General features: G+C 41.8%; 1 protein-coding gene across 2 annotated transcripts; it reads right to left on the bottom strand.

Annotated features, from left to right (window-relative positions):
• Positions 1-731: 731 nt before the first annotated feature.
• On the bottom strand, positions 732-26,147 carry kcnj13 (potassium inwardly rectifying channel subfamily J member 13). Of its 2 annotated transcripts, XM_056265969.1 has the most exons (4): positions 26,133-26,147; positions 24,770-24,910; positions 18,419-18,923; positions 732-1,691 (listed from the first exon to the last, which is right to left on the bottom strand). In XM_056265969.1, the coding sequence occupies exons 3-4, from the start codon at positions 18,900-18,902 to the stop codon at positions 1,084-1,086; spliced, it is 1,092 nt and encodes a 363-aa protein (XP_056121944.1). In that variant the 5' UTR covers positions 18,903-18,923; positions 24,770-24,910; positions 26,133-26,147; the 3' UTR covers positions 732-1,083. The 2 variants fall into 2 exon arrangements, with proteins under 2 accessions (XP_056121944.1, XP_056121943.1); XM_056265968.1 differs by lacking the exon at positions 26,133-26,147 and having other exon boundaries at positions 24,770-25,003.
• Between the last annotated feature and the right edge of the window lie 801 nt (positions 26,148-26,948).

Here is a 26,948-nt window from a genome sequence, read left to right as displayed (position 1 = left end):
AGGACTCTGTATGAAGGAATAAAAGGCATAAATTGTTCAGTTATGATAAAAAAAAAAACCCAACCACAATATTTTCACAGATATTTTAATCCAGTTTTTGTGCTCCACATTTCAAAATAAAGGCATTTCTTTTACAGATTAGTTGCCACTCAGTGTAGCTTTATTAGTGGCAGAAAACTAAACTACTACACAATTCTTTTCCAGAGTTTCCAGAGTTTAACAATCAAGCTTTATAATATACATATATTAGTAATAAGCCTTTTCTGAGTGACAGACAGTACATGTGCTATATCATTTCCTACAGTAAAAAAATCATACAATGTTGTGCCATCAATACGATTGATCTAATGTATTTTGTTTTATTGCATAGATTGCATTGCACTGATAATATTCCCCAAAAATAATCTAGTGAATAATCTATTTATTTATGTATATACTTTATTATTTACAGCATTGTTAATGTTCAGTACAGTGTTTGATCTCTCGATCCAAATGTCCATTTCATGACTTTGGTGAAAAAAACAAACAAACAAAAAAGTTTTGTATTAGGCACTTAATAGGGGTGTTAATGAACATGAAACAAGGCAAAGTAAATACGTTTTCATTTTTGGGTGAATATCTCTAACATTCATGTATTTTGATAAAAAATACTTTATGGACAAGGAGGAAACCTGTCCATGTAGGGCTTTAATAATTTATAAATTAAAAATGGCCCCTCTGACTCGGACAGATAACGCAATGATCCAGGTGCCAAATAAATAAGGGCTCAAACATGATGGTTGTGTGGCGTCAGTGGATTCAGGGTGAAAAATTCTCATAATAAATCACTGGAGATTCCTCATATTTCCAAATGAAGACATGGTCTTACACATCTGTCATGGTGTGTTCAGAAGTACTGAAGGATGCGAATGTGAATCATTGTTTCCATAGCAGCAAAAATGGTTTCCTATTGGGACGGAGTGACATAACAGATCATAACTAACTGAGGTTGTCTTTTAGGATAAAAAAAAGTCATACATTGGAGGTTGTGTTATAAAATGAAATACACTTTTTATACACCCTTGCATAAAAACATAACCGCTGCTACTCCACCCGGTCACTGCCTTCCCCGTTAATCTGGACCACCACGTGTTCTTTCTCCAGCGTGTGCGTGTCTGTGGTGTGTGTGTTGGGGAGTGTGAGCGGACAGGGCTGCATGTCAAAATAGCGCATGCTTTGGGTTTTGTTCCGGCCTTTTCCGTGCAGAGACGTCACCCTGGTGAAGCAGCTGCCGTACTGGATCTCGTCGGGCAGGTAGGACGTCCTCTTGTGGTAGCCAGAACCCGTGCTCTCCTGAGAGGCGGTCAGGAACACCACTAACTCAAAGTGCGATTGGTTGGTTGGGGCGTTGTTTAGGGAGCTGGAGGGAGTTAGGGGGTGAAAAAAGGTCAAGGGTGACAGAAAAAGAGGGCAAGGTCGTGACCCCAGGTTATCAACGCTGAATTCCATTGCAGTTTGGTGGAGTTCGTGATCGCCACGTTCTTCGTAGAGAACGGCGCTCACGTACACGTCGACCAGCGGCCTTGGAAGCAGGTTACACACACGGAACATCAAACAGCGCCGACCTCTGACCTCACACACTACGGCCTGAGGGCTGAACAGGATCCCGTCACAGCGCTTCTGAGAGCGGGAAAACTTTGCCACAAATGCACCTGATGGAGCAGACAAAGAATTGGAATTTAAGGAAATAGAATGAAAAGGAACAGAAATTAAAAAAGCTCAATAAATAATGTATTAGGCTAATAACAATAATAACAAAACCACAAATTCACCTGTGAAGTGACAGAACAAAGTTTTGAATTGAAAATTAAAAAAAGTCAAATAAAACTGCAAAAATAATTTATTAAATAAAGTAAATTAATAATAATAATAATTTTTGGAAAAGGTAGTTCGTCAAGACAAAGTTTGAATGTTGCTTGAATGAAGTCTTGTCTGATAGTTTATAGGTGTTGTTACGTGTGTGCGTGTGTGTGTGTGTGTGTCTGCCCAGGTGTACTGCTGTTTGTCTGTCTTCTGCAGGTAGACTGATAGAGGAGTGTGTGGAGAACAGACGTCTCTATACAGACAGCGTACCGGAGCTGGGTGATACTGCAGTGGCGTTAGTGGGGTCCGTGCAGTAGTGTGTAACAAGTCTGACCCTCGTGTTGGGGTTTACTCTCTCAGTGGAGAGAGGGTGGTAAATACTAGTGTTTGTAGTTGTTTTTTGTTGTACCTTTTTGATACTTACCTTTTTGTATCTGTTGTACCTTTTGGTTATTTAATGTTGTAAATAAACGCCATACTTGTTGATAAATTGGTATCCTTTGTTCCTTCAATCCGAAATGGTTTTATTATTGTCGCCAACCTCCTCCCTCCCTGGACGTTCCACTGGAGGTTCGTAACAATTTGGGGGCTCGTCCGGGATGGGAGGAGGTTGGCGACAATAATAAAACCATTTCGGGTTTCACTTCTGCAGACCTGGCCATAGCCCACCTGTTGACGCCAAGGTGACTGCTGTACTAACCTACCCAGCCCCTACAACTAGACGTGAGCTCCGTCGTTTCCTTGGTATGGCTGGGTATTACAGGTGTTTTTGCAAAAACTTCTCAGTAGTTGTCGCCCCTCTGACTAGTTTGTGTAGTCCCACTGTCCCGTTCCTGTGGACGGACGAATGTCAACATGCTTTTGAAGCAGTGAAATCTGTTCTCTGTTGTGCCCCTGTCCTGGCTGCGCCAAACCTTTCTCTTCCCTTTAAGCTCGAGGTGGACGCGAGTGCCACCGGCGCTGGTGCTGTGCTGTTGCAGGATGGAGAAGGAGATGTCTGTCATCCGGTTAGCTACTTCTCTGTCAAGTTCAAGAAACACCAGCTCAATTACTCCACTATAGAGAAAGAAACCCTCGCAATGCTGCTTGCTTTGCAGCATTTTGAAGTCTATGTTGGTTATAACCCCTCTCCAGTTGTTGTATTTACAGATCATAACCCTTTGGTTTTCCTGTCCCAAATGTATAACCACAACCAACGCCTGATGAGGTGGGCTCTGTTGGTGCAGGGTTACAACTTGGAGATCCGTCATAAGAAAGGAGCTGACAACGTGATAGCCGACGCATTGTCTCGCGGGTGAGAAGTTTCCTTATTCATCCGCTGGGGGGGATGGGAGATGTCTGAGATTAGGTGGGAGTGTTTTTTGTTTTGTTCTGTCTCAAGTGGTAGTGAATTGTGACCTTATCCTTAGTCAAACCCCTAGTTTGATTTTATGGGGGGGAGTGTTACGTGTGTGCGTGTGTGTGTGTGTGTGTGTGTGTGTGTCTGCCCAGGTGTACTGCTGTTTGTCTGTCTTCTGCAGGTCCTGTGGGCACACCTGTCTCCAATTGGCAATCAGCTAGTGTGCACACCTGTTGGCAATCAGCAGGAGAGCGGGCGCTGTTACAAAGGGAAGAGAACAGGCAGACTGATAGAGGAGTGTGTGGAGAACAGACGTCTCTATACAGACAGCGTACCGGAGCTGGGTGATACTGCAGTGGCGTTAGTGGGGTCCGTGCAGTAGTGTGTAACAAGTCTGACCCTCGTGTTGGGGTTTACTCTCTCAGTGGAGAGAGGGTGGTAAATACTAGTGTTTGTAGTTGTTTTTTGTTGTACCTTTTTGATACTTACCTTTTTGTATCTGTTGTACCTTTTGGTTATTTAATGTTGTAAATAAACGCCATACTTGTTGATAAATTGGTATCCTTTGTTCCTTCAACCCGAAATGGTTTTATTATTGTCGCCAACCTCCTCCCTCCCTGGACGTTCCACTGGAGGTTCGTAACAGGTGTTTAAGGCGAGACGCGGCAGGCAAAAACATAGTTTTTTTTCCACTGGTCAATTTTGAGATTTTGGGCTATTTGTCTTTAACAACATGTCTTCTTTCAGACTTGTGCTGAAAAAAAGTCCAAAATACACATTTAGGTCTTTATTTTACTACACTTTGTCTGTTTGCGTGTGTAGATTTCGCATAAATTCAACAAAAGTTGGCGATCTAAATCATCCCGCTGCTCCGCGATTGCTGTCTGCAACCTGTCATCACTCACAGCACACACACCGTTAGAAAGCTCTCTCTCTCCTTTTACGCTATCGGATCCAAATATGGTCATTTCCTGTTTATCAGCAACCAATCGTGAAAGTAAAACGGGCGATTTAACTCGAAAGGCGCAATCTCATCGGCTGATGCCAATTTCTGACAACGTGATTTGTTCAGAATCGTCACGTGACGCGCTCTGACATTGTATACATGCATCACATATAGCCTACAATACTTTACACACTATTTATACAAAACAATTACGTTACACAACACATTTCAGTTTTTGTATAATATAATTACTATATAATACTAAACAAATCTGTAATTGTGGGATCCTAAAGTGGTTCTGAGCAGGGGCGTCACTAGGATTTTCATTTTAGGGGGGCTCAGCCCCCAATATGATTTTTTTTTAAAAAAAATAAAAAAATTTAACACTTTAGTTTAGGATCTAAAGATCACTATTAACCATTTTCATTACGATGCAAAGGCACGGTTTTATAATAACTGTGGTCCCTAATGTGAGGTAGGGCAAATAAGGGGGTTCGGGGTTTCCCCGAGAAAATTTTGATTTCTCTGATCTACATATGTGCATTTTAAGATGTTCTGAAGGCCAAAAAACTTGGATAGTGGGCAGCTGATTATTTTTCTCTCCTCATCAGCATCACACTCTTTTTCTCTTTGTTTTTATCTTGCCCTGTCTCTTCCCCTCCTAAAGCTGAGCTTTGACTGATATAGGCTTTTCATTTTTGTCTGTCAGTGAAGAAAGTAAACATAGGGCCAATTGATAGGTTGATTTTGCCTATGAATCATTTTCTCAGACGCGTTTATTTACTGAAAGCTACTAAAGGGAATTAAGTTTATTAAATGCATTCACAATATGTAGGCTACACATTTATTATTGATCTTATGCCTAACACAGGGCCGTAGACAGGGCTTTAGTCACAGAGGTCCTAAATTTGAGGTTGGTAGGGGGTTCAATTTTTTTATTTCTCTGATATGTGCATTTCAAGACGTTTGAAGACCAAAAAAGGATAAGAAATAGCTTTAAAACCATGTCAGTGGGCAGATTATTTGTCAATACCTGCTCTCTTCTCATCTCCATCACTCTTCCTTTTTTTCTCAGTCTCTTCATCCCTTTCTCTTCCCCTCCTAAAGCTGAGGTTTTTTAATTTACTAAAGGCTACAATTTGTATTATATCCTCAATATGAACACATTCATTATTAATCTTGTGCCTAACATGATGAAAACGGCTTTGTTAATGTTTCTTGTAAACTAATTATTACATTACATGAGTCACGTTACAGCCTATTTTCAGTTCAAAATGGCGAAATTAGACAAAACTATATTAGTTTGCCTGATTATTTTTTGTCATTCGTTTAACATTTATGACCTAAAAAAAGTTAAATATGAAATGTTAAGTTTAGCTACTTACATCTTATCTCGCACTTGACCGTACGCGTCGAGTCGCACTGTTAAAATTCGCGCTCAGCAGCGTCTGTGAACATAAAGCCCGCCTACTTTGATTTGATTGGTCATCTCAAATATTCTGACATTGACGAGCAGTGACAGACCAATGAGGCTCAGATGAACACACATGAACACACACACACACACACACCCTGTCCTCTGTTTCTGACGTGCTCTCTGTCGGCGCCGCTGCGGATTGAAGATGAAGAACGCGCTGAATCTGATTATAACAAGACTGAAGCGAACACGAATTTGTGTAGCCTACATTAATCGCACATTTTTAGGGGGGCTAGGCAGAAGTTTAGGGGGGCTGAAGCCCCCCTAAAAAGGGCCTAGTGACGCCCCTGGTTCTGAGTCCCTCAGGCAGATTCATATTCACCTGTGGGATGGACTGTTGATGTGTTGTTTTGATGTTCTCTTTCATAGGTTCACTCAACGCTGTGTAGCTTAGGACGCAGTGGGAACGCCCTCTGGGTGTGCCGATTGTCTGAAGCCCTTATAGAATCACACCAATTCATTGGCTGATGGCGCGGGCACCGCCCCGACGCTCTTGCGTCGTCACATTATATTAGCACGCGCGCGCCATCTGCTCCTCAGATTTTTCTGCCTTCACAAAGCGGCCATCTTAGCCCTTCGGTCTCGGTTTTTCTGGCCCAAATAATTCGGATTTATCATCAGCATTCTTCATCTGCACTTCAGCGACTGCGAATAGTGGAACTCAGTTCTCCTTGCGGTGAAGAGCTATGGAGTTTCGTCGTTGCCCGCCGCCATGCGTTCGCTTTATTGCGAACGACGACCCTCACAGTAAGTGTATTAAATGTATGGGTTTTTCGCATGCGCGTGAGGCTGTTTTAGGCTTGTCTAAATGCAAGTTTTGTGACAACCTGCTTCTCAAAACCCTCCGCTCTCGGCTCGCGGTTTTTGAGAAGGAGTCATTCGTTCCCCCCCGTCGCGCTCCCGAGGCTGCCGAGGCCTCGTTGGAATCCGCGACCTGGGGTTCGGATGTAGAGCTCGAGGATATAGAGTACGAGCAGACGGGCCAGGCCCTTTCTCTCCCTCCCTCTCCCGAGCACGCACGCGGTGTTCGGCCAGTCGAGTTTTTCGCATGATTATTTATGCCCCAGCCCGAGAGCGCGCGAGACGGTTTCTTTCGGGCTGGAAGATATTATTTACACTACAGTGTCGGACTCTGAGGATTTCGGGCCTGTTTTAGCTACTGACGGTCTCCCGCCTAGCGGCCAGGAGGCGCGGCCTACTGCGGCCTACACGGAGCTTATCGACGTGCTTTCGCGCGCTACGGAGAAGCTCTCTATCGACTGGCCCGACGAGCACAATCGTCTAAACTCGACGAGAGATTTTTAAGTGGCCCTAATTCTAGGCCTGAGCGGAGAAAGCTGCCCTTCTTCAGTGATCTGCATCACGAGATCTCCAGATCCTGGAAGCAGCCTTTTTCCGCGCGTCTAACAAACGCGGCAGCCGCTGACTTCACCAACCTTGTTGGTTCTGTGGAGCAGGGCTATTCCGCCATTCCAGCGGTTGAGGAAACGTTGGCTACTCACCTTTCTCCGTCGTCTGCTCCGTCGTGGAAATCTCGCCCCCTCCTTCCCTCTAAACCGTGCAGGACTACTTCCGCCCTTATCGGAAAGTCCTACATGGCAGCTGGTCAGGCAGGCATGGCCCTACATACTATGGCCATCCTCCAAGCCTACCAGGCGGATGTCTTGAAGGAGATGGACGAGGGAACAGGAATTACGCCAGAAGCTGTCAAAGAGCTTCGTAAGGCCACGGATCTGGCCTTAAGAGCCACCAAACACACCGCACGCGCTATAGGTCGTTCTATGGCAGGGGCGATTGCTGCAGAGCGCCACCTATGGCTTAATCTCACAGAGATCCGTGACAAAGAGAAGGTTTTCCTCTTGGACGCCCCAGTTTCTCAATCTGGACTGTTTGGGGAGGCGGTCAACACTGTGGTTGACAAGTTTCGGGCCGCAAAATCCCAGTCAGCTGCCCTCAGGCAGTTTATGCCCAGGAGGGCTAGGGAATTCTCTAACCCCTCCCTGGCTCAACCAGAGAACGTTCGTCTCATAGGCCGGATTTTGCTGCTAGGAGAAGTGACTCGGTTCATCCCCCACCTGCTACGGTTTGGGGAGCCCGCGGTCGCCCGTTCCCCCGCCAGCGACCTCATAAGCGTCTGGAGCTGAAGCGGTCTAACAAACCCTTCGCTCCAGCCTCCTCGAATCGTTCCTGACCCGCAGGTCAGAAAGAGGAGAGCTTCCCCCGATTTACGAGGTTGGGACAGACCGCGAAAGCGTTTCTGCCCACCTCTAACTCGCTCTCCTTCTTTAAACCTGTCACTTTCGCCACCCGGCGTGTTTCGAAGTGCAGTTACTACTCGACCTCGTTCAAACCGTACGGCGCAGGAGGACGGAGACGTGTTCAGCTTTCTCCCCTTGCCTCCGACGCGTTTGATACCTGCTGCTCGCATCCTCGGAGACACTTTCGGTTTTCCTCAGGAGCAGGCAGACCCTATGATCTTGATCAAACAGGCAGTGGTACCTCCCGCTACGTGTCAGGACGTCAAGTGCCCTCCTTCACGTTGGACCACGCCACCCCACAGGAGTCAGCGCATCACCCTAACTCAGGTATGTCCGCCACATTGCAACACTCCTCTTCCTCTCTCTCATTTCTTTCAAGAATGGAGGCGTCTGCCAGGGGTATCGCCTTGGATCCTCCGCACGGTTCGGCTCGGCTACACACTTCAGTTCTGTCGCCCGCCCCCTTGCTTCAACGGAGTCTTTCCAACTGTAGTCAACAGCGCCTCAGAGGCTTCTGTACTACAGCAGGAGATTTCGTCCCTTCTCCTCAAGGGAGCAATAGAAGAGGTTCCTCCGAAGGAAGTCGAGCAAGGCTTCTTCAGCCGTTACTTCTTGGTCCCGAAAAAGGGCGGAGGTCTGCGACCAATACTGGACCTGCGCCGGCTAAATTTCTCCCTTTACAAAGGGAAATTCAAGATGTTGACGCTGAAAGCTATCATATCTCAAATTCGAGCAGGGGACTGGTTCGTGACAGTAGACTTGAAGGATGCATATTTTCATATTCAGGTCGTACGGCGACACAGGAGGTTCCTCAGGTTTGCCTTTGGAGAGAGGGCGTACCAGTACAGGGTCCTTCCCTTTGGTCTCGCTCTAGCGCCGAGAACGTTCACAAAGTGTATGAATGCTGCTCTGGCCCCGTTGCGGCTCCAGGGCATCCGTATACTCAACTACCTGGACGATTGGCTCCTTTTAGCCCAATCCAGGGAATTAGTGACTCACCACAGGGACATTGTCCTTCGTCACATTCAGTCTCTCGGCTTGAGGTTGAACACGGAGAAGAGTGTTCTTACCCCAACTCAAAGCACAGTTTTCTTAGGGGTGCGCCTGGATTCCGTTCTGATGCAGGCCCGTTTGGCTCCTGCCCGGATTTCCAGTCTTTTGACATGTTTGGCTCGCTTCACGCTCGGCCATCGTGTTTCTGTGGGCACTTGCCGCAGGCTTCTGGGTCTCATGGCCGCAGCATCCCCTGTGCTTCCCCTAGGGTTGCTCCACATGAGACCGTTTCTGTGGTGGATGAAACTCTCAGGTGCCCGGTCCACAGGACCGGCTCTTCGCCTGTTGAAGGTGTCGCGCAGTTGCTTCCGCGCCCTTTCAATTTGGCGGGACCCTCTCTTCCTTCGGAAAGGGGTCGACATGGGTGCAGTTTTCCGTCGCCAAATGGTTACGACGGACGCCTCTCTGACCGGCTGGGGTGCGGTTTTCGAGGGCAGGCCAGCATGTGGGGTCTGGACTGGAGAGACTCTCTCTTGGCACATAAACAGCTTGGAGCTGAGAGCTGTTTCCCTGGCCCTTCTTCACTTTCTCCCCTTTCTCGAAGGACACCATGTCATTGTCAGAACAGACAATATGGCGGTAGTGTCTCATGTAAACCGACAGGGGGGTTCACGGTCGCGCACCCTGGACAGGCATGCGCGCCACCTTCTCCTGTGGTCTCAGGGCAAGTTCCTTTCACTGAGGGCAGTCCATGTTCCTGGGATCCTGAACCTCGCAGCAGATTTTCTGTCGAACCGCCGAACAGTTGCCCTGATTTGGGAAGTGTTCGGAAAAGCAGAGGTGGACCTCTTTGCATCACAGGAGTCGTCCCAATGCCCACTTTGGTTCTCCCTGAGCCCCCCAGCACCATTGGGGATAGATGCATTCGCCCACCCGTGGCCAATGCAGAAACTTTATGCATTCCCGCCTGTCAAGTTGATCCAGGCAGTTCTGTCCAGAGTGAGGGAGAGCGGAGCCCGTCTCCTACTTATAGCCCCATTCTGGCCCTCCCAGCCGTGGTTCTCGGAGCTGGTTCCTCTTCTGGAACTTCCCCCTTGGGAGATTCCGGTCAGGGAGGATCTGCTGTCCCAGCTTCAGGGCAGGATATGGCATCCTCGCCCCGAAATTTGGAAGTTATGCGTATGGCCCATCAGAGGCCGCTAGCTTTGAGCTTTGGTCTTCCCGCTGACGTCCAGGAGACCATTGCGAGTGCAAGAGCCCCTTCCACGAGAAGGTTATATTCCTCCAAGTGGAGGGTTTTTGAGTCGTGGTGTTCGACACACGCTACGGACCCAGTCAGCTGCCCAGTCGGTTCAGTGCTGGAATTCCTACAGGAGAAGTTTGCTTCTGGAGCGGCCGCTACTACTCTGAGAGTATATGTTGCTGCTATTGCCGCTCATAGGGAGTCGGATGAGATCCCCCTAGGTAAATTGAGGTTAGTCTCAGCATTTATGCGTGGGGTTAGGCGCCTGAAACCAGTACGCTCCCCTGGAATTCCCTCTTGGGACCTGTCGGTCGTCCTGGAGGGCTTAACGGAAGCTCCCTTTGAGCCCTTAGAGTCAGCTCCAGAGCAGATTCTGACTCTCAAGGTTACTCTTTTGTTAGCCTTGGCTTCTTTGAAGCGGGTGGGGGATTTACAAGCTCTTTCTGTTAGCAAGACTTGTATAGACTTCGCTCCTGGTCTTGTCAGGGTGACTTTGAGACCGAAACCGGGATATGTGCCCACTGGGTTACGGAGGCTATTTCACTGGCATATGAGGTGCGCGGTCTGCCTTCACCTCTTAGCATCAGGGCACATTCCACCAGAGGCGTGGCTTCCTCTCAAGCACTTTTTAGAGGTGCCCTCCTGGAAGACATTTGTGTAGCGGCAGGCTGGTCCTCTCCGCACACTTTTGTCAGATTCTATAGTTTGGATCTTGACATGACTCCAGGTTCCCAAGTTTTATCTGCTTGAACCAGTCGTGTGAGTTATCTGGTCTTTGTACTAGTTACGGCAGCGCTTAGCTTGGCGAGTTTGGTATTTCGTTCCCACTGCGTCCTAAGCTACGCAGCGTTGAGTGAACCTATGAAAGAGAACGTCTCTGGTTACTGGTGTAACCTATGTTCTCTGAATAGGGAACGAGACGCTGCGTTCGCTGCCAAGCTCCTTGCGCTGCCGACAAGCTCCTTTTTCGGCAGAGAAATCTGAGGAGCAGATGGCGCGCGCTAATATAATGTGACGACGCAAGAGCGTCGGGGCGGCGCCCGCGCTATCAGCCAATGAATTGGCGTGATTCTATAAGGGCTTCAGACAATCGGCACACCCAGAGGGCGTTCCCACTGCGTCCTAAGCTACGCAGCGTCTCGTTCCCTATTCAGAGAACATAGGTTACACCAGTAACCAGAGACGTTTTGAGTGGTGTTTTGGATGTTATGATCAGTGATGGATGAAGCAATGATGAGTTTTGGAGGTTAAACAGTGTGACACATTGATTTTACATGGACCTAAAGCATATTTTGTCTGTAATTCATGGCTTTCAATAGAAATTAGTGGAATTTTCCCATAAAAATCTTTAAAGGCCGTTTTCTCAAAATGAGTTTTTTCTCACACTCCTAGTGACGATTTTCCACTTCTGTAGCACCTACATACACCAAACTTTACAGTCCTATTCCTAACTATTTCCTAACTGGTTTGTTCTGAGGGATTTGTTGATATATCATTCTTTGCCTGATTTATATGATATTTTATGTCTAAAAATAGGGCGGAAATCAATTTTTTTAGGCTATTGGCAGTATTTTCTGATTTACAGGGTAACAAAAGGAGATATTCATAATCCCTTCTGTAAATGTCTTTTCATTGAATATATCAACAAAATGCAAAAATAATTTTGAACCTTGTTTTTTTCATCTTCAAAAAACGTCACTTCAAAATATATGCAAATTAGTGCATATTTAATTAGATATAGCCTGATGAGCATATTTAAACATAAAATTACAGAAAACTTGCAATACATTTTTTTCTCCCATTCATGCGAGTAATCAACTGGTTAAGTTTCATGGTGATATCTGTACGTTAACATTTTTACCCTATTCACCTGTAGTGTCTCGCCTTGAAAAGTCCTTATAGAGTTGTTAGAAATGTCACCTATAGAAATTTGTATCTGTGTTATATACTTATTTCTAATACATTTATGGTTTTTCCACAATGCTATTATCTGTTGGATTTCTCTGAATTGTGTTTCCAATTCAATTTCCTGTGGGGCAGTACATTTCAAATTTACACTTATAATTCTTAAATTCTGAATTTTGCGCAATCCTGGTCAGAAGTCATGTTTTGACTGGCCCCTGCTGGTAGATTCTGTAACTAACATCTTTCTCCATTGACAGTCAATACATTTTTTTGAAAGAAAGAAAATGTTTCATGTAACTATAGTAAATGTTTTAAGAAAGTGTATATACTGTAGACTCCCCTCCCTGTCTGCTGTCTTTGATGACAAATCACAGGATAGTTGAGTCACATGAATCACATGGCATTTGCAGCACAGCTGATTGGCTGGCTAACAAAACCTGTATTCAGAGCTGAGTGCAATTGAGGCAAGATGGCAGCATGCAGATTGGGTCATTCACCCCTGGGCCACGTTTTAGGAAGTGCGCCTCCGTGACCCAGGTTTTTGAAACCTGAGGACATACAACCTGTGCGGTTATTGCTATACTGTAAATTTCGGCCTCTACTTCATAAACGCCAGAGGAGAACTGGCCCCGACTGAGCCTGGGTTCTCCCAAAGTTTTTTTTTTTTCTCCATTGGGTCAACTGATGGAGTTTTAGGACACCATCGGGTCACTTGATGGAGTTTTTCGGTTCCTTGCCACTGTTGCCTTTGGCTTGCTCAGTTGGGGATATTCAAATTAAATGACCCATCATACCACTGATCAGCTCTACCAAACTTAAATGTCTTTTTCCAGTAATAAACAAACACTGTTAAGTTGTTTTGATTGATACTGTGAAGCAGCTTTGATACAATCTGTATTGTGAAAAGCGCTATATAAATATATTTGACTTGACTTGACTTATTGCTTGGGAGAGGATCATGCCCGTTCAGTGCTTGAGAGTTCTGAATGTGCCCATTGTGAGAAATTCACAATGAGAAGGCTCTGTTCATGTTTGTCCCTATTCTCGATTGATGTAGGACAAGCCAAGGCAAACCAGAGGCTTCGGTTGAGGGGATCACAGGTCGAGCTGGCCGAGGATTTCGAGAAAGGGTTGGCTCTTTCTCGCGCCTCGATCACGGGCTCGAGCGATCAGTCGGATCAGGATGTGCTTTATCTCAAGTCATCCGATCCAGGAGATAGCATGTTGTTGGTACCATCCAGCCAAGAGGAAGCGGATGTGATTTAAGAAGGCAAGGAAAGTGTGTACTGAGTCTTCTCAATCTGCCAGCCCCGCTTACGAGGAATGGCTGGATGGCAGGACCCGGGCAGTCCAGATTTATAAAATATATTTAGCGAGCTATCTCTCCATTGCGGTGTTGCAGGCCTACCAGGCAGATCTGCTAAAAGATCTGGATCAGGGCCAACGACTGTCCCCTGAAGCAGTTGCTGCCGCACCATGGATCTAGCTCTCAGGACGGCTAAACAAACAGCCGCTGCTATCGGTCGCGTGGTCATGGAGAGGCATCTGTGGCTGAACTTGGCAGACATCAGGGAGAAAGGAAAGAATTTTCTCCTCGATGCCCCAGTCTCGCCCACTGACCTCTTTGACATATTTGTTGAGAAAGTTTTTGGAAAGTTAAGAGAGGCTAGGGCTCATTTGGCAGCATTCAGGAAATACATCCCGCGCCTGAGCAGAGGTGGAAAGTAACGAATTACATTTACTCGCGTTACGTAATTGAGTCGTTTTTTTATGTACTTCTACTTTTTTAAGTAGTTTTTAAAATCTGTACTTTTACTTTTACTTAAGTACGTTTTGTTTGAAGTTTTGTACTTCGCTACATTTTAAATCAAATCCATTACTGAGTAAAAAATAATAATACAAGGGAGAAAAAAAAAAATCACACTCCGGAAACTACTGCATTGATTGGTTGAAGGGCGGGAGAACAAACGCGCAAGAAAGATGACGCAGACCCAGCTGAGCTGAAAGCGCCCTCGAATTCTTATGAAGCGAATTATGGCCAGTATAGAAATACTTTGCAGAAAAAACGCGTGGTTGTCCTCGAGGATAGATATCCAATTTGCAAAAAATGTGGACGCAAAGTGGCTGCAAAAGGAGGATACATAGGACACCATCCCTCCTGCAGATAAAGGTATATGTCGCGATTATAACTTAAAGCCGAATGACTTACGTGATGTGGAGGGAATCCCGGAATCCAGTCATGAAAATGGAATTTACATAACGCAGATGTCACATAAAACACGCAAAATAATGGATGGATGAATACATGGAAAGTAGAACTGTGCAATAAATCCAGTCGCTACATGGTTTGTGAATATTTAAGCACAAAAATACTGCTATGTAAACATATAGCCTATTTGTTCTGCTGAGCTGCGCCGCTTTGTCTACTACATACTCAAGTACGCGTGACGTTCATGGTGTTTTCAGCGTCTCACAAGCAATTTGAGGACATGAATACATGAACATTTCCAGAGCTGCTCTGAGAGAACGCCTAATGAGCATTTTCATAATTTTATTTGAGAAAAACCATTGTCAAATACACTTTGAAACGGGTCTTCACTACAACCTGTCAAAATAAAAGTTCGGTTTTACTAAGGAGAAATTCTGACAGAAATATATTACTATTGTAGGCATACAATAGAACATACTTCTCAAAATAATAATAACAACAATAATACATTTTATTTAAACATTATTTAACGGAATATATTTTTTTGTCCATGGTTTAATTTCATAAAAAGAAACATTTATTTTCTGAATAAAATACATTTCATAGGACTATATTATTCTTAAACATTTTAATAAATTATTAATGTTAAAAATAAGTTGTTAATCTAATTCATTATCAATTATTGAATTTAATTGATTAGACATGTTTTATTGAAATTAATAAACAAAACAAACAAATGGTTTCAAGCTTGTTATAGTAAAAGCATTTGTTCAACCAAAAAAAAAAAACCCTGTTTTCATTCATTTAACTGTCATTTTAACTAATTATAATAACCAAAATTTAATAATACCGTTTATTTATTTAATAATTGATTAATACTGTAAACCGTGATATTTTCTGAGACGTTATCATACTGTGAAAATCTCATACCATTACAACCCTACACGGGAGAGTCCCCCACCCGTTGTTAAAAAAGTAACTCAGTAACTTTTACTCTGAGTGAGTTTTAAATGAGCTACTTTTTACTTTTACTTGAGTAGATTTTTAGACCGGTACTTTTACTTGTACTTAAGTAAAATTTCATTGAAGTAGTAGTACTTTTACTTGAGTAGAATATTTTATTACTCTTTCCACCTCTGCACCTGAGGACTGGAGGCAGGGCCTGAGGGAGAGCGCACAGGAGGAGAAACGCGAATAAGAAAAGACAAGATCTCAGGGAAGTGATTGCTGATGATAAATAACATATTTCCTCCTTCTTCTATCTAGAAGTTAGCTGGTAGCCTGATATAACAATATGGAAAATGAGCTCCTGACTCAGGTAAACTCTGCCTTTGTTTATGGCCACTCCTCAAGCCCCGGTTGGCCCGCTTTAGACCAAGGTATTAGGCAGGCCAAAAAACCCTGGCCGTTTGCCCAGAGGAAGCCTGGACGAGGCTCGATCAAGCCCCGATAGTGACAGTGGAAACGCAAGTGGCCCTGGCACGCACTAGCACACCCGCTTTTGGCCGGCAGTGGAAACACGGCTATTGAGAGGGTAAGCACTCTCTTTCCTTCCCCAGATACATTGGGTGTTTAAGTAAGGGAATAGTACAGGTGTTGGAACCTGGGTATAGAGAAGCTGAATACAATCCGGGCGCTTGTGGCTCTTGTCTTCTACTAATCTTATTAACGGGTTCCCACAACATGAATTACGGCTCCCTATGGTGGCCGCCTACACATTCTGATAGGGTAGAGAAGATGAAGCATGTTGATACAGTATATATACTCTGTTCATCGTCCCCTCTCAAGCTAAAGGCTCAGTGCTCCCCTATGGTGGCAGAATTAATGGTTTCCCCTTGGATTGAGTATACTGAACAAATTGGTCCTTTCTAAACATAGTTGAGTTCGCTCCCCTTTTTGATTTCTCTCTTCAGGTAAATGCAAAAGGAAACTAAATTATGATCATAGCCATGTATTCCTGCTATTTAGTTTGCTTCCCCTCCCCAACTACTGCGATTGGTTTCTAAGTAGGGGTTTGCTTCCCTGAAAAGTGTGTTATTAAATGCCTGACTGACCTGTTTATCTCTCATGTGAGTTGACAACACTAATGAGTTGAGGAAGTTCACCTAGGGGCCGTCCCTCATTGTTATCTGTCACTCACTGTGGTCCAGCGCTTTAAGAAAGAATAAGAGCCGTAGCAGGCGTTATATCTCTAGCAAGCCATTTTCTTCTAATTCGGCAATGCTAATGAGTTCAGAAAGTTCGCCTAAGGAGTACCCTCCTCGTTACCTGTCTCGTACTACAGTAAGTGCAAAAAAAAAGAAAAGAAAAGAAAAGAAAAAAGAATAATGCAAACCTTTTTAGGTCTTAGAAAATGATTTTACATAGAGCAGAGTTTGATTTGCCTCCCCAGATTTCAAGGGTCTTAAAGTAAGGCTGGACTCCACTGTGGCTCTCGGGGTTGAGCCTCTCTCCCCTTTGGAGAAGCAGCACTATCAGAGAGGTAAAAAAAAAAAAGACAGCATGGCTCCCTTAGGTAAGCTGCTCTTTGAGCCCTAGGATTGAGTGAGGTGTCCCTCCCCATCTACTTTGGGTATTTAAGTAGGGTCCCTTGCCCTCCTTTATCTCAGTTATCCAGATTAGCGAGTAGAGGTTTTGTATTTTGCCATTCTTGTGCCACAGCCTACAACAGTATATGAAAATTAAGGTACATTTTCCTCAGAAGTAGGTGTATTGCCTAGGTTGATAGTGGAATATTGGGAAAAAAAGAAAAGAAAAAAATCCTTGTGGCGGGGCATTTCCTAAGAGCTGTCTCAGATGAGAAACGGCTGTCACAACCTGGCAAATTCTTTCCGTAGAGCTCTGCCTTTGGGGATACAGTAGCCCGCTGGGGACGGAGGAAGTTTCCAGGGACTTCCCCTAGTATAGAGGCATAGCAGCTAAGGGATCTTCAATTTTTTTGGAAGATAATGGCTTAGGGAACGCTATGACTAGACAGTCTCTGTACATACTTGCCCCGGATGGACGGTTGAGTCAATGTATGCTATGCCCACTGAAATATTTTCACCTAGTGAGGAAAGCATCCCTGCGGTATGGCAGAGTGGGTATTTGTTCCCGATAGCGTCCATCCAAGACGCAGTGTCTCGTTTCCCTTCTCGAACCACAGTGACAGTCATAATCATCTGAGACGTTCATCAGAGGTAATAACTAATCAACCAGTTATCACTGCATCGACAAAAATTAAGAATGATAATGTAAACATGTTGCATCTGTTAATTCACTTGCTTGTGATTATGGATGGTTTTAACGTTTCCAATGTGGCGGATATGTTGATGTACTTTTGCTAACGAACTGCAATCTAGGTATTTAATATCTACAATATGACCCCAAAAAGACTTAGAACACAAGTACCATTTATATTTTAGTTCAATAGCAGGACATGTACAGGTCATTCTACATTTCCTCTGAGGGCTTCAGGATCATCTGCTCAATACAAAGCCAGAATAGTGATGCATTTACATTAATTACCCCATTGTTCAGAGGCAAAGTACTCATGAGTTTTTTTTAAATAAATATATTCATCAATGACTCTTTTATTTGCATTTATCTTTGTCCTTAAATCATGTGAACCAGGATTCACATGACTTACTGTACATTTACCTAAAGTCTTTAGCTAAGTCTTTGTGAGATTCTAAAGTTTGGTAAACATTTACACACACACGCACTCATATGCACACACACACACACACACACACACACACACACACACACACACACACACACACACACACACACACACACACACACACACACACACACACACACACACACACACACACACACACACACACATAAACATATGAATTATTAATTAGTGGGAATATGCATGTTAACATGATTTTAGTGGGCAAGAAATGTTTACCAATCTTTCTGTGTAATGTTAAGCTTGTAATACTGTATGTGCTTTTTAAAATCAACATCTGTGTATTAAAATCCTCCCAAAATTCTCCATGTATACTGTATATCTTACCTTAAACTCTATTTTTTTTACATTATAACATTATCCCAAATGATTTCCGATTGAGTTTAACTTGTACTGAACCTGGAACATCCTTTTAACCTAACCTAAACTTGACTCATTTGAAATCTTCATTTCCAAAAGTACAGTATCTCCTATATAGACCTGGTGCATATTTCTACAGTAAAGTAGAAGACTGTGGAGTGTACCGGTGATGAAGGCCTCCAGCATGAGTCCCAGCAGCATCTGCAGGGCGAGCAGCGCTATGGCGGTTGGACAGTCAGCGTTGGGGTACATGGTGCCGTACCCGATGGTCAGCTGCGTCTCGAGAGCAAAAGAGAAGGCGGCGGAGAAGCCCGTCACGTGTTTGACGCACAGCACGTGTCCGGGCGGTGGGGTGTCGTGGTTGGGCACATCCAGGTCCCCGTTGACACGGGCGAGCAGGTACCACAACACCGCAAACAGCAGCCAGTGAAGCAGGAAGGAGCCGCAGAACGCCAGCACCACCCATCGCCACCGCAGCGCCAGCCACGTCCCCCACATGTCCCGCAGGGCGCCCAACCATGTCTCCCTGTAGCCTGGGGCACTGCCTTGCATCAGGCTCCGCCCGCCCTTGTTGACCAGACGCTGGCGATGAGGTTTGGCCATCAGGGGGCAGGAGACGGCCTTTTGGTCACTGGTGGTGCTTGTCATGGTGACAGAAGCGGCTGGCAACTGGAAAGATGAGCAAAGAGCACCAGATATCAGCTGCACATTTCTACACATTTACATATGAAAATCTGATGTTCTTCAGGGAATAGTTCAACCTCCAAAAAATTCAAATTCTGTCTGTAAAAATTAATTCCAAACCTGTATGCTTACCTGTTATTTAGTTCTGTGAAACAAAAAGGAGATATTTTGAAGCATTTAAACCAGGTCGGCTGTTGGGCTCCATATGTGTTTGCGAGGAACAGACTTAATTTGAAGCTGTTTTTCCACTGATAATCATTAATTTTCTATTAAAGCTCTAAAATTTCTTTTGCAGATTAAAAATTTGTGCCAGATTTGATGCAATTAATAAAAACTGTGTTGTTTCTCAACCAACTATTTCTAATGTACGAAATTAAGATTAATGGGAGATTTTTAATATCAACCTAAATTTCTTTCTGTTCCAGTGTTGCTATTGCTAACTAAAAGTGTTCATCTTCATTTTTGGTATGTGGCAATAGGCTAAAATAAATTGAAATATAAATATTAGATGGAAAAACTTAAATTTGAAAACTTAAATTAAAAAAAATTAAATGAAAATTAGAAATGTTGCCCTAAGTCTAACTAAAACAAGTTGAAGTTGAAGTACTAAAATTACTTAAACTGAAATAAAAATGAATTAAAGCTTATGAAATAATTATACATATAATATAATTTTATATTATATATCTTATAATATAAAAAACTAATAAAATTGACAAAAGCACATTAACTATTTACTAATGTTTACTGATGTAAACTGTTTTAAACTAATTAAATGTTTTAAAATTAAAATAAGAACTGAACATATAAAAAAATAAAAGCAAAATATTAATAATTACTATAATAGTATATAAATAATATTGAAATAACACTATTCTGTTAGTTTTAAGCTAATGGATTACGTCAAGAAACATATATATAGTGCATAAGTTGTGAATGTTCAATACCATAGCTACTTTTATGGTGTATTTATTATTGTTATTATTATTTTACACTTTTTTGGCCTTGACAGCTGTCTCAATAAAAAAATTTAAAAAGAGTTTCCTTTTGGGTTTGGAACTACATGAGGCATGATAATGACAGATTTTCGGGTGAACTATTCCTTTAACATTTCAATAAAAAAATCTGCCATTTCAACTGCCAGGTGATTTAATTGGTGATGTTTCTCAGTGGGGTGTGTGTGTGGAAGGGACAGCAGGAATGTGTGTTTAATCCACTCTTTTTTTTCTCGCTGTCTCTCTCTCTCTACCAGAAGACTGCAAGTAATTAGTCTGATACTAAAAAGCAAAGCACTGAAATAATAATAAAAAATAAAAAAAGAACTTCAGTAGCACAATGTTTTTTCATTGTGTCACATTAATTAATGGTGTTAGATTGTGTGCTAGAGAACCTGATGAAGAATAGGGTTTCAGTCCCTTTGTGTCTGTAAATATTATGCCGGCACACGAAATGTAAGTGCCTGAGTGTGTTTGGATGCCAGAGCTTGTGGTTAAACTGTAAAGAAGAAGAGAGTGTCACATTTTAATTGAACAAATGTTAACTTGCCCTCCGGGTTCTCCGATGAGGAGAGGGAATGTTCCACCTCAGGATGTTTCCTTAAATGAGGGAAAATGACCTTGGTTTGCTTTAAATCTTTTCAAATGCTAGCATTTTGACAACTTGCTAATAAATCTTATAGCCTGACCTGACCATGGTCATATATACATATATTTACTAGGAAGATATATATATATATATTGGGTCAGTAAGATTTTTATTTAGAGAAATTAATATTATTCTGCAAGGATGCATGCACATGGATAGTAAATACATTTATAATAATAGAAAAGAATAGTTATTTTGCTAAAGAATCATGAAAACAACTTATCATGGTTTCCCAAAAAATAATAAAAAAATTAAGCAGCACTGCTGTTTTTAACATTGATAATAATCATACATTTTTCTTGAGCAGCAAATCATCATCAGATTTCTGAAGGGTCATGTGACACTGCAGACTGGAATAATGATGCTGAAAATTCATGCATCACAGGAATAAATGACATTTTAAATTATATTAAAAAGGAAAACTATAAATTGTAATAATTTTTCACAATATCAAATTGATGCAGCTTTGGTAAACATAAAAATTTCTTTCATAACATTTAAAAAAACTTATTGATAGAAAGTTTTGAAATAAATTATAAGTAAAATTGTGTGTGTCTGTCTATATATATATATATATATATATATATATATATATAATATTTATATTTTATTTATCATCATTTATACACTGCATATATATATAGATATAAACTTTATTTATATTTTATTTATTACCATTTATATACTGTATAAAAAATGCTGGGTTGTTTCAACCCAAATTTGGGTCAAATATGGACAAACCCAAATGTTGGGTTAAAAATTTAATTAAAAAATTTACAGTTGAAAGTGAAAGTTGAAGTTGGGTTAAAATTTTAAATTACATTTTTAACCCAACATTTGGGTTTGTCCATATTTGACCCAAATTTGGGTTGAAACAACCCAGCATTTTTTTTATATATATATACATATTATTTGCTTTATCACAGTTAATGTCTATGAGAAATAGGGATGCATTTGATTATAAACATTATTAGATTGACAAAATGCTTATTACTACTTTTTCGTACTTTAATTGAAGGTTCTAGTTGTCACATTGTGTTTGCAGGCAGGCAGACAGAAAAAGATAGATGAATAAAGTTCTCAACAAAGTTTCGGGTATACTCAAAAACAGGTGAACATGGCATTAGCAAACACCAACTAAAAGTGATCATGACCAGACAAATAGTGAAGACAGGGGTACAACTATATAGTGAACTAAACAAAGCATTAATAGAACACAGCTTGAATAATTAAACCAATAATGACGTGACCATGGTAATTAAAGAGTGGCGGGAAATCAAACAAAGCAAGGCATGAACTGAAGAAATACAAAGTAAAAGTCCTTGAACTGAATTAAACTGAACATACTGGTGGTGACACTAGTGCATTCTGGATCAGTTCATCCAATGTAACCGCGGGTCCCTCTCCATGAAGTACACTTTTGATTAGACAAGGCCATGAATATTACGTCATGACCTAAACTTCATGAGAAAATTCATCACATGATGAATCACGGTAGACTGTGAGGTACGTCTTGTAGCTTAGTGCGTGTTTGCGGCGCATGTTCTTCATGTGATCGCGTCTGGCCACGGGGCGATAAAACACATCTCTCTTTATGTATTGTGTTCCACAGATTATATGTGTTACTTACTTAACTCCATATGTATTAATGCCATTCACTTACACAAACACTTTGCTGATGTAAAATGAGTCATTGCCACTTAACCATATTGTTTTATTAATCATAATCCTTTATTTTAATGCAAATATGCGAATGCTTGTCTTCACTAGATTTCATTAGTTTATGAATGATGGGCTTTCAGTTGACAGTGTGACGCTGGTCAAATCTACAGACTGGACTGAGTTAGTGTGAAAAATTGCTTTTTATAAGCATGCATATAAATGTTCTTTCGTATTTTTTCTTTTACACCAAAATACAGGATACCATGTGATTTTACATCATGATACATATTAGCAAACAGGGCTTTTTACACATATTTATGTCAGGATACTTCTGTTGCTGTGATGTCTATAGGTTAAACATTTACAAATTACTTAAATTTGATTTGTAAAAACTAAATACATCTAGTTTGATTGAAATCTAACTAAGTACATCATTTTCTTTGTATTTCAGGATTGGTTTTCAAGCAGTTCTTTATTTTCTTTGATTCCCCCCTTTCATCAATCATATCTTTGATTGACATCTCTCCGGGCTCTGCAATTATTAAGCTATACCTCAATGACACCTCACCTTGTGAATGGTTACTTCAACACATGGGAAACAATAGCAAAACAATGAGTAGCTGATTCCAGGATATAAGATTAACCTGGACCTTTGCTTGTGTGTGTGTGTGTGTGTGTGTGTGTGTGTTTGCGTGTGTGTGTACGGTGCAACTATCTTTGTGAGAACCAGTTTGAGATTTAGACCATTGAATTGAGGACACAGAGAGTAGAGTGAGAATTTAGTAAAGTGTTTAAGGGTCAAGACTTGGTTTTAGGGATAAGGTTATAATCAGGTTAAGGGTACAGTATAGGTTTAAGGTATGGGTTCGGGTTAGGCATTTAGGCTACGTTCACACTGTCACTCCAAATCCGAGTTTATATCCGATTGGAATCGGATCTAAAATTATTGACTGTCCACACTGTGTATCGCAACTGTGTTTTCTGTAAAATCTGCATTGGTTTCAATGGCAATTGGTAGGTATACGCCAAAAACAACAACAACAACCACAACATGGAGGGGTTTGCAAAACAGATGTTTCCTTATTTACAACATGACAATGTGTAGCCACTGCGCTGGACTACTATGTCCTCTGAGGCAGCGGCAGAACCGGCTTTAGTCCGTGTTGACGTCTCCGCCGGTTTGCAAAACATGTTGTCATTTTCTGCTCGTCCGGCACTTTGCAAACACAACCTTCTTTTTGCAGCGACTTTCAGCATGTTTCCCAAAACAACGTCTGACGCTCGAAACAGATTTGTAAAAATCTCATTTCATGTGATTTTTTGCCGTTCACACTTGCTAAATCTGATCGGATTTCAATCGGATATCCACAAAAAAAAGGATTTGGACTGACGGTCTGAACGTAGCCTTAGTTGTGATGGGTAGGGTTAGGAAAAGGAGCTAGAGATTGCATTGTGTCAATGAATGTCCTCACAAAAGATAGATGTACAATAATGTGTGTGTGTGAGATTGATATGGTTGGCTTTGCTGCCAGTTACTGTAAGCACTGTAACTGCTGAACTTTAGCACATGTTGTGCATGGTTTACTTATGTGAACTTCAAGATGAATTAGAATGGAAACAATGTGTTTTGTTTTGGTGACTTTAGTTACGAGTTTAACCAAAGATTTGGTCTGATTAAAACTGAGTGACTCTCCACTGCACACAGTTCAATGTGTCAGAGTGCAAATGAGTCTGGTGTGCTCATGGGTAAATGATTATTTCAAGTGTTCGGTGTGTGTGTGTGTGTGTGTGTGTGTGTGATGAGAGTCAGGAAAGAGGGAGAAGAGAATAGAGAGAGATTTGGATATTTTAAGAACATTTACCCTAAAAATCTACCTTGGAAATGCAAAAATTAATTTAAGAATCTCTGCCATCTTTTTCTATGTAAAAAAGGGGCCTGGTTCACGGACAAAAAGCACCTTAAAATTATTATAAATTCTACTAAAATGGTCCATTTGACTCATATGAAAGCTTTGTGTGAGGGATATAGTAAAAAAAAAAAAAGGAAGGGAAGACATACATTTTAGTCTTTATACAGTGCAAGAGTCATATTGGCTACTTTTACTATTTTTGTCATTTTGGATCTTGTCGGACCCACTTCCTCATTGCCTTTCATTGGCCTGGATATATTTTTAAAAAATCATCTTTTGTATTCCATGGAATAAGAAAAGTCATATTGTAATGACATGATGGTTAGTAAATGATAACAATTTTTGTTTTGGGTGAACTATTCCTTTAAGACACAAAAACATAGATGACCCAAAATGCATCCTTGATGAATAAACAATGATTCACTAATACATGCAAACACAAACACTGCCCTGTGCTGATCCGGATGCTGATTTGCTTTCAATAGAGAGTTTGTCTTCTGAGACTGTCATTGGTCATGGTCGCCCAAGGAAAAATATCTTCTTTTTTTCTTTTCTTGCTATAAATCTTATCTAATAATCTCTCTCACAGAGCATAAAATATCCCGTTTTACTCACCAAATTTCTCTCTTTGGGGTTTATTAAGGACTCCTCAGAGTTTTCAGACGAAGTGTGAAATCTTCTGAGAAGTTCAAGCGGGATCTAGATTGTGAGGAACCGTAGATCCTCGGCCAGGGTGTAAAACCAATCCGGATACTTCTGTAGGAGACACCAAAGAGTCAGATGCACTGAGGAACTCCAACAAACACACACATTCAATGAAGAGAGCCGGCCCTGAAACTCATTGGTCACATTACTCAGCATGTGGCCAATTAGGAGAGCTTTAGAGAGGAGGAGAACACCTAGAGTCTCTCTCTCTCTCTGTGTGTGTGTGTATGTGTGTGTGTGTGTGTGTGTGTGTGTGTGTGTGTGTGTGTGTGTGTGTGTGTGTGTGTGTGTGTGTGTGTGTGTGTTGATGAAAGGAACAGAACAGTAGCTTTTCCTTCTCACCCATCTTTCTGAAGCTGCTTTGACTGCTAAACTTCTTGCAACAACCGTTTCTCTTTCGACTGAAGCGCAAAAACAGATTTTGTCCTGTTTTTGTTGGTCAGTGTGAATGTTTCTGCCTGAGTGCTTGTGTTAATGCTTACGTAATATCTCTCATTTACAGGAAAGGGTCACCGCATTGCTGATAATAGTTTTTGAGATCACATTTAATTAAGTTCTTGGTTATGTTTCATATGAGACATTTGTGAGATTACTGGGATCTTTTTCCTCAGGAGTGAATTGAAATGTAAGAAGCACCAAAGTCTCCATTTAATCTCAGTGCCGTTTTGGAGAAACTTTGAGATTAAAGATATCTCATTTGGGGTTTTACTTTCCAGTGGGCAATGCCACACTTGTAAAAGGTATCACTTGTGTAACCATATACTGTTAGGATTGTGCTTTGCACAGCACTAAAATGCTAATAAATGTTATTTCTAGTAATGATGAGAGGCTAATTGACAAATTTGCGAAGGAAAATAGCTGCTTGTGGAAAACTTTTGCATTGTAACAGGTCCAGCTTAACAGAATGAGAGCTCCACATAAAATAATGCATTGAAATATCAACAAATAAAAATGCTTATATGGTGATTTATGAACAGCTTCCTCAGGCAGGCTCATCATTTTCTGTGACATGGCATTTGAATACAGAATGGTTGCATCACACAGCTGATGGTCTCAGTTCATTTCAATGATAAGAAATCTAAATAATAGATAACAGCTAACGGCTAGCTAGATTCTGTAGTTAGCTAAAGAGCAAGCGGTGTTGTTAATTTAGTAATGCCTTGCAGGCGAACATAGCATTACATATTTATATATGAATAACTTGTGTGTTCATTTATTTGTTGGATTGTCATTCTTTCCCCAATTCTCCCCAAAATTGCTGTCATTTACTCACCTCATGTCGTTCCAAACTTGCATTACTTTCTTTTTTCTTAGAACATCACAGGAACAGAAGATCGTCTTCCATGAAAGCATCGGCCATACAAAAGACATATGTGTGAGTAAAAGATATTAACCTATTTAGTATAAAACAAAATTATTGCATACTTTATCTTGTTCAAGAGTTCACATAGCACATTTGCTCCTCGAGCATCAATGAGCGTTCGCAGTCTTTGTGAAAGTTGTGCAGTCTCTCAATTGTCCTGAGGCAAAGCTGGGCCTCAACATCATTGAGAACTGTGGGCAGAACTCAGACGTGCAGCGCATGCAAGGCACTAAAAAGTTACATGACCTGAATGTTTTTTCATCAACAGCGCTAAATTACGAACGTTACTGCTCATTCAGTCAGAAGATGTCTGAAGGATTTTGGGATATTTGATCTTCAGCTAAGTCAGAGCAGAGGAGTCACATTTGGTAGATATGGGAGCTCAGGGAGGAATTACAAGTTAGACATTTTGTTCTCTGTTAAGGAATTAATAATAATAATAATACAATATCAGTATGTTGGCTTTTTTTCATTACAATTAAGCTTATTCTACATCCATCTTTTAAAAATTTGACTTATTTTATTACAGTAATGAATGACTAATAGTTGACTAATGAAAATCATAATTGAGAATAATCGTGATCACTGAGCACATTTACACCAATACGCTGATTGTTACGGGTGTGGTGCAGGCAGATGAAGAGGCAGCAGTCAACCGGTCCAATTCAAATATACTTTACTCAATATAACATAACAAGGATCACGGGAGACAGCAACACACCATAC

Source organism: Rhinichthys klamathensis, unplaced genomic scaffold (genome assembly GCF_029890125.1).
Source record: "Rhinichthys klamathensis goyatoka isolate OS25496 unplaced genomic scaffold, OSU_Roscu_1.1 h1tg000243l_1, whole genome shotgun sequence".
In the NCBI taxonomy this organism is placed as follows: domain Eukaryota; kingdom Metazoa; phylum Chordata; class Actinopteri; order Cypriniformes; family Leuciscidae; genus Rhinichthys; species Rhinichthys klamathensis.
This window is presented reverse-complemented; position numbering and strand designations above follow the sequence as displayed.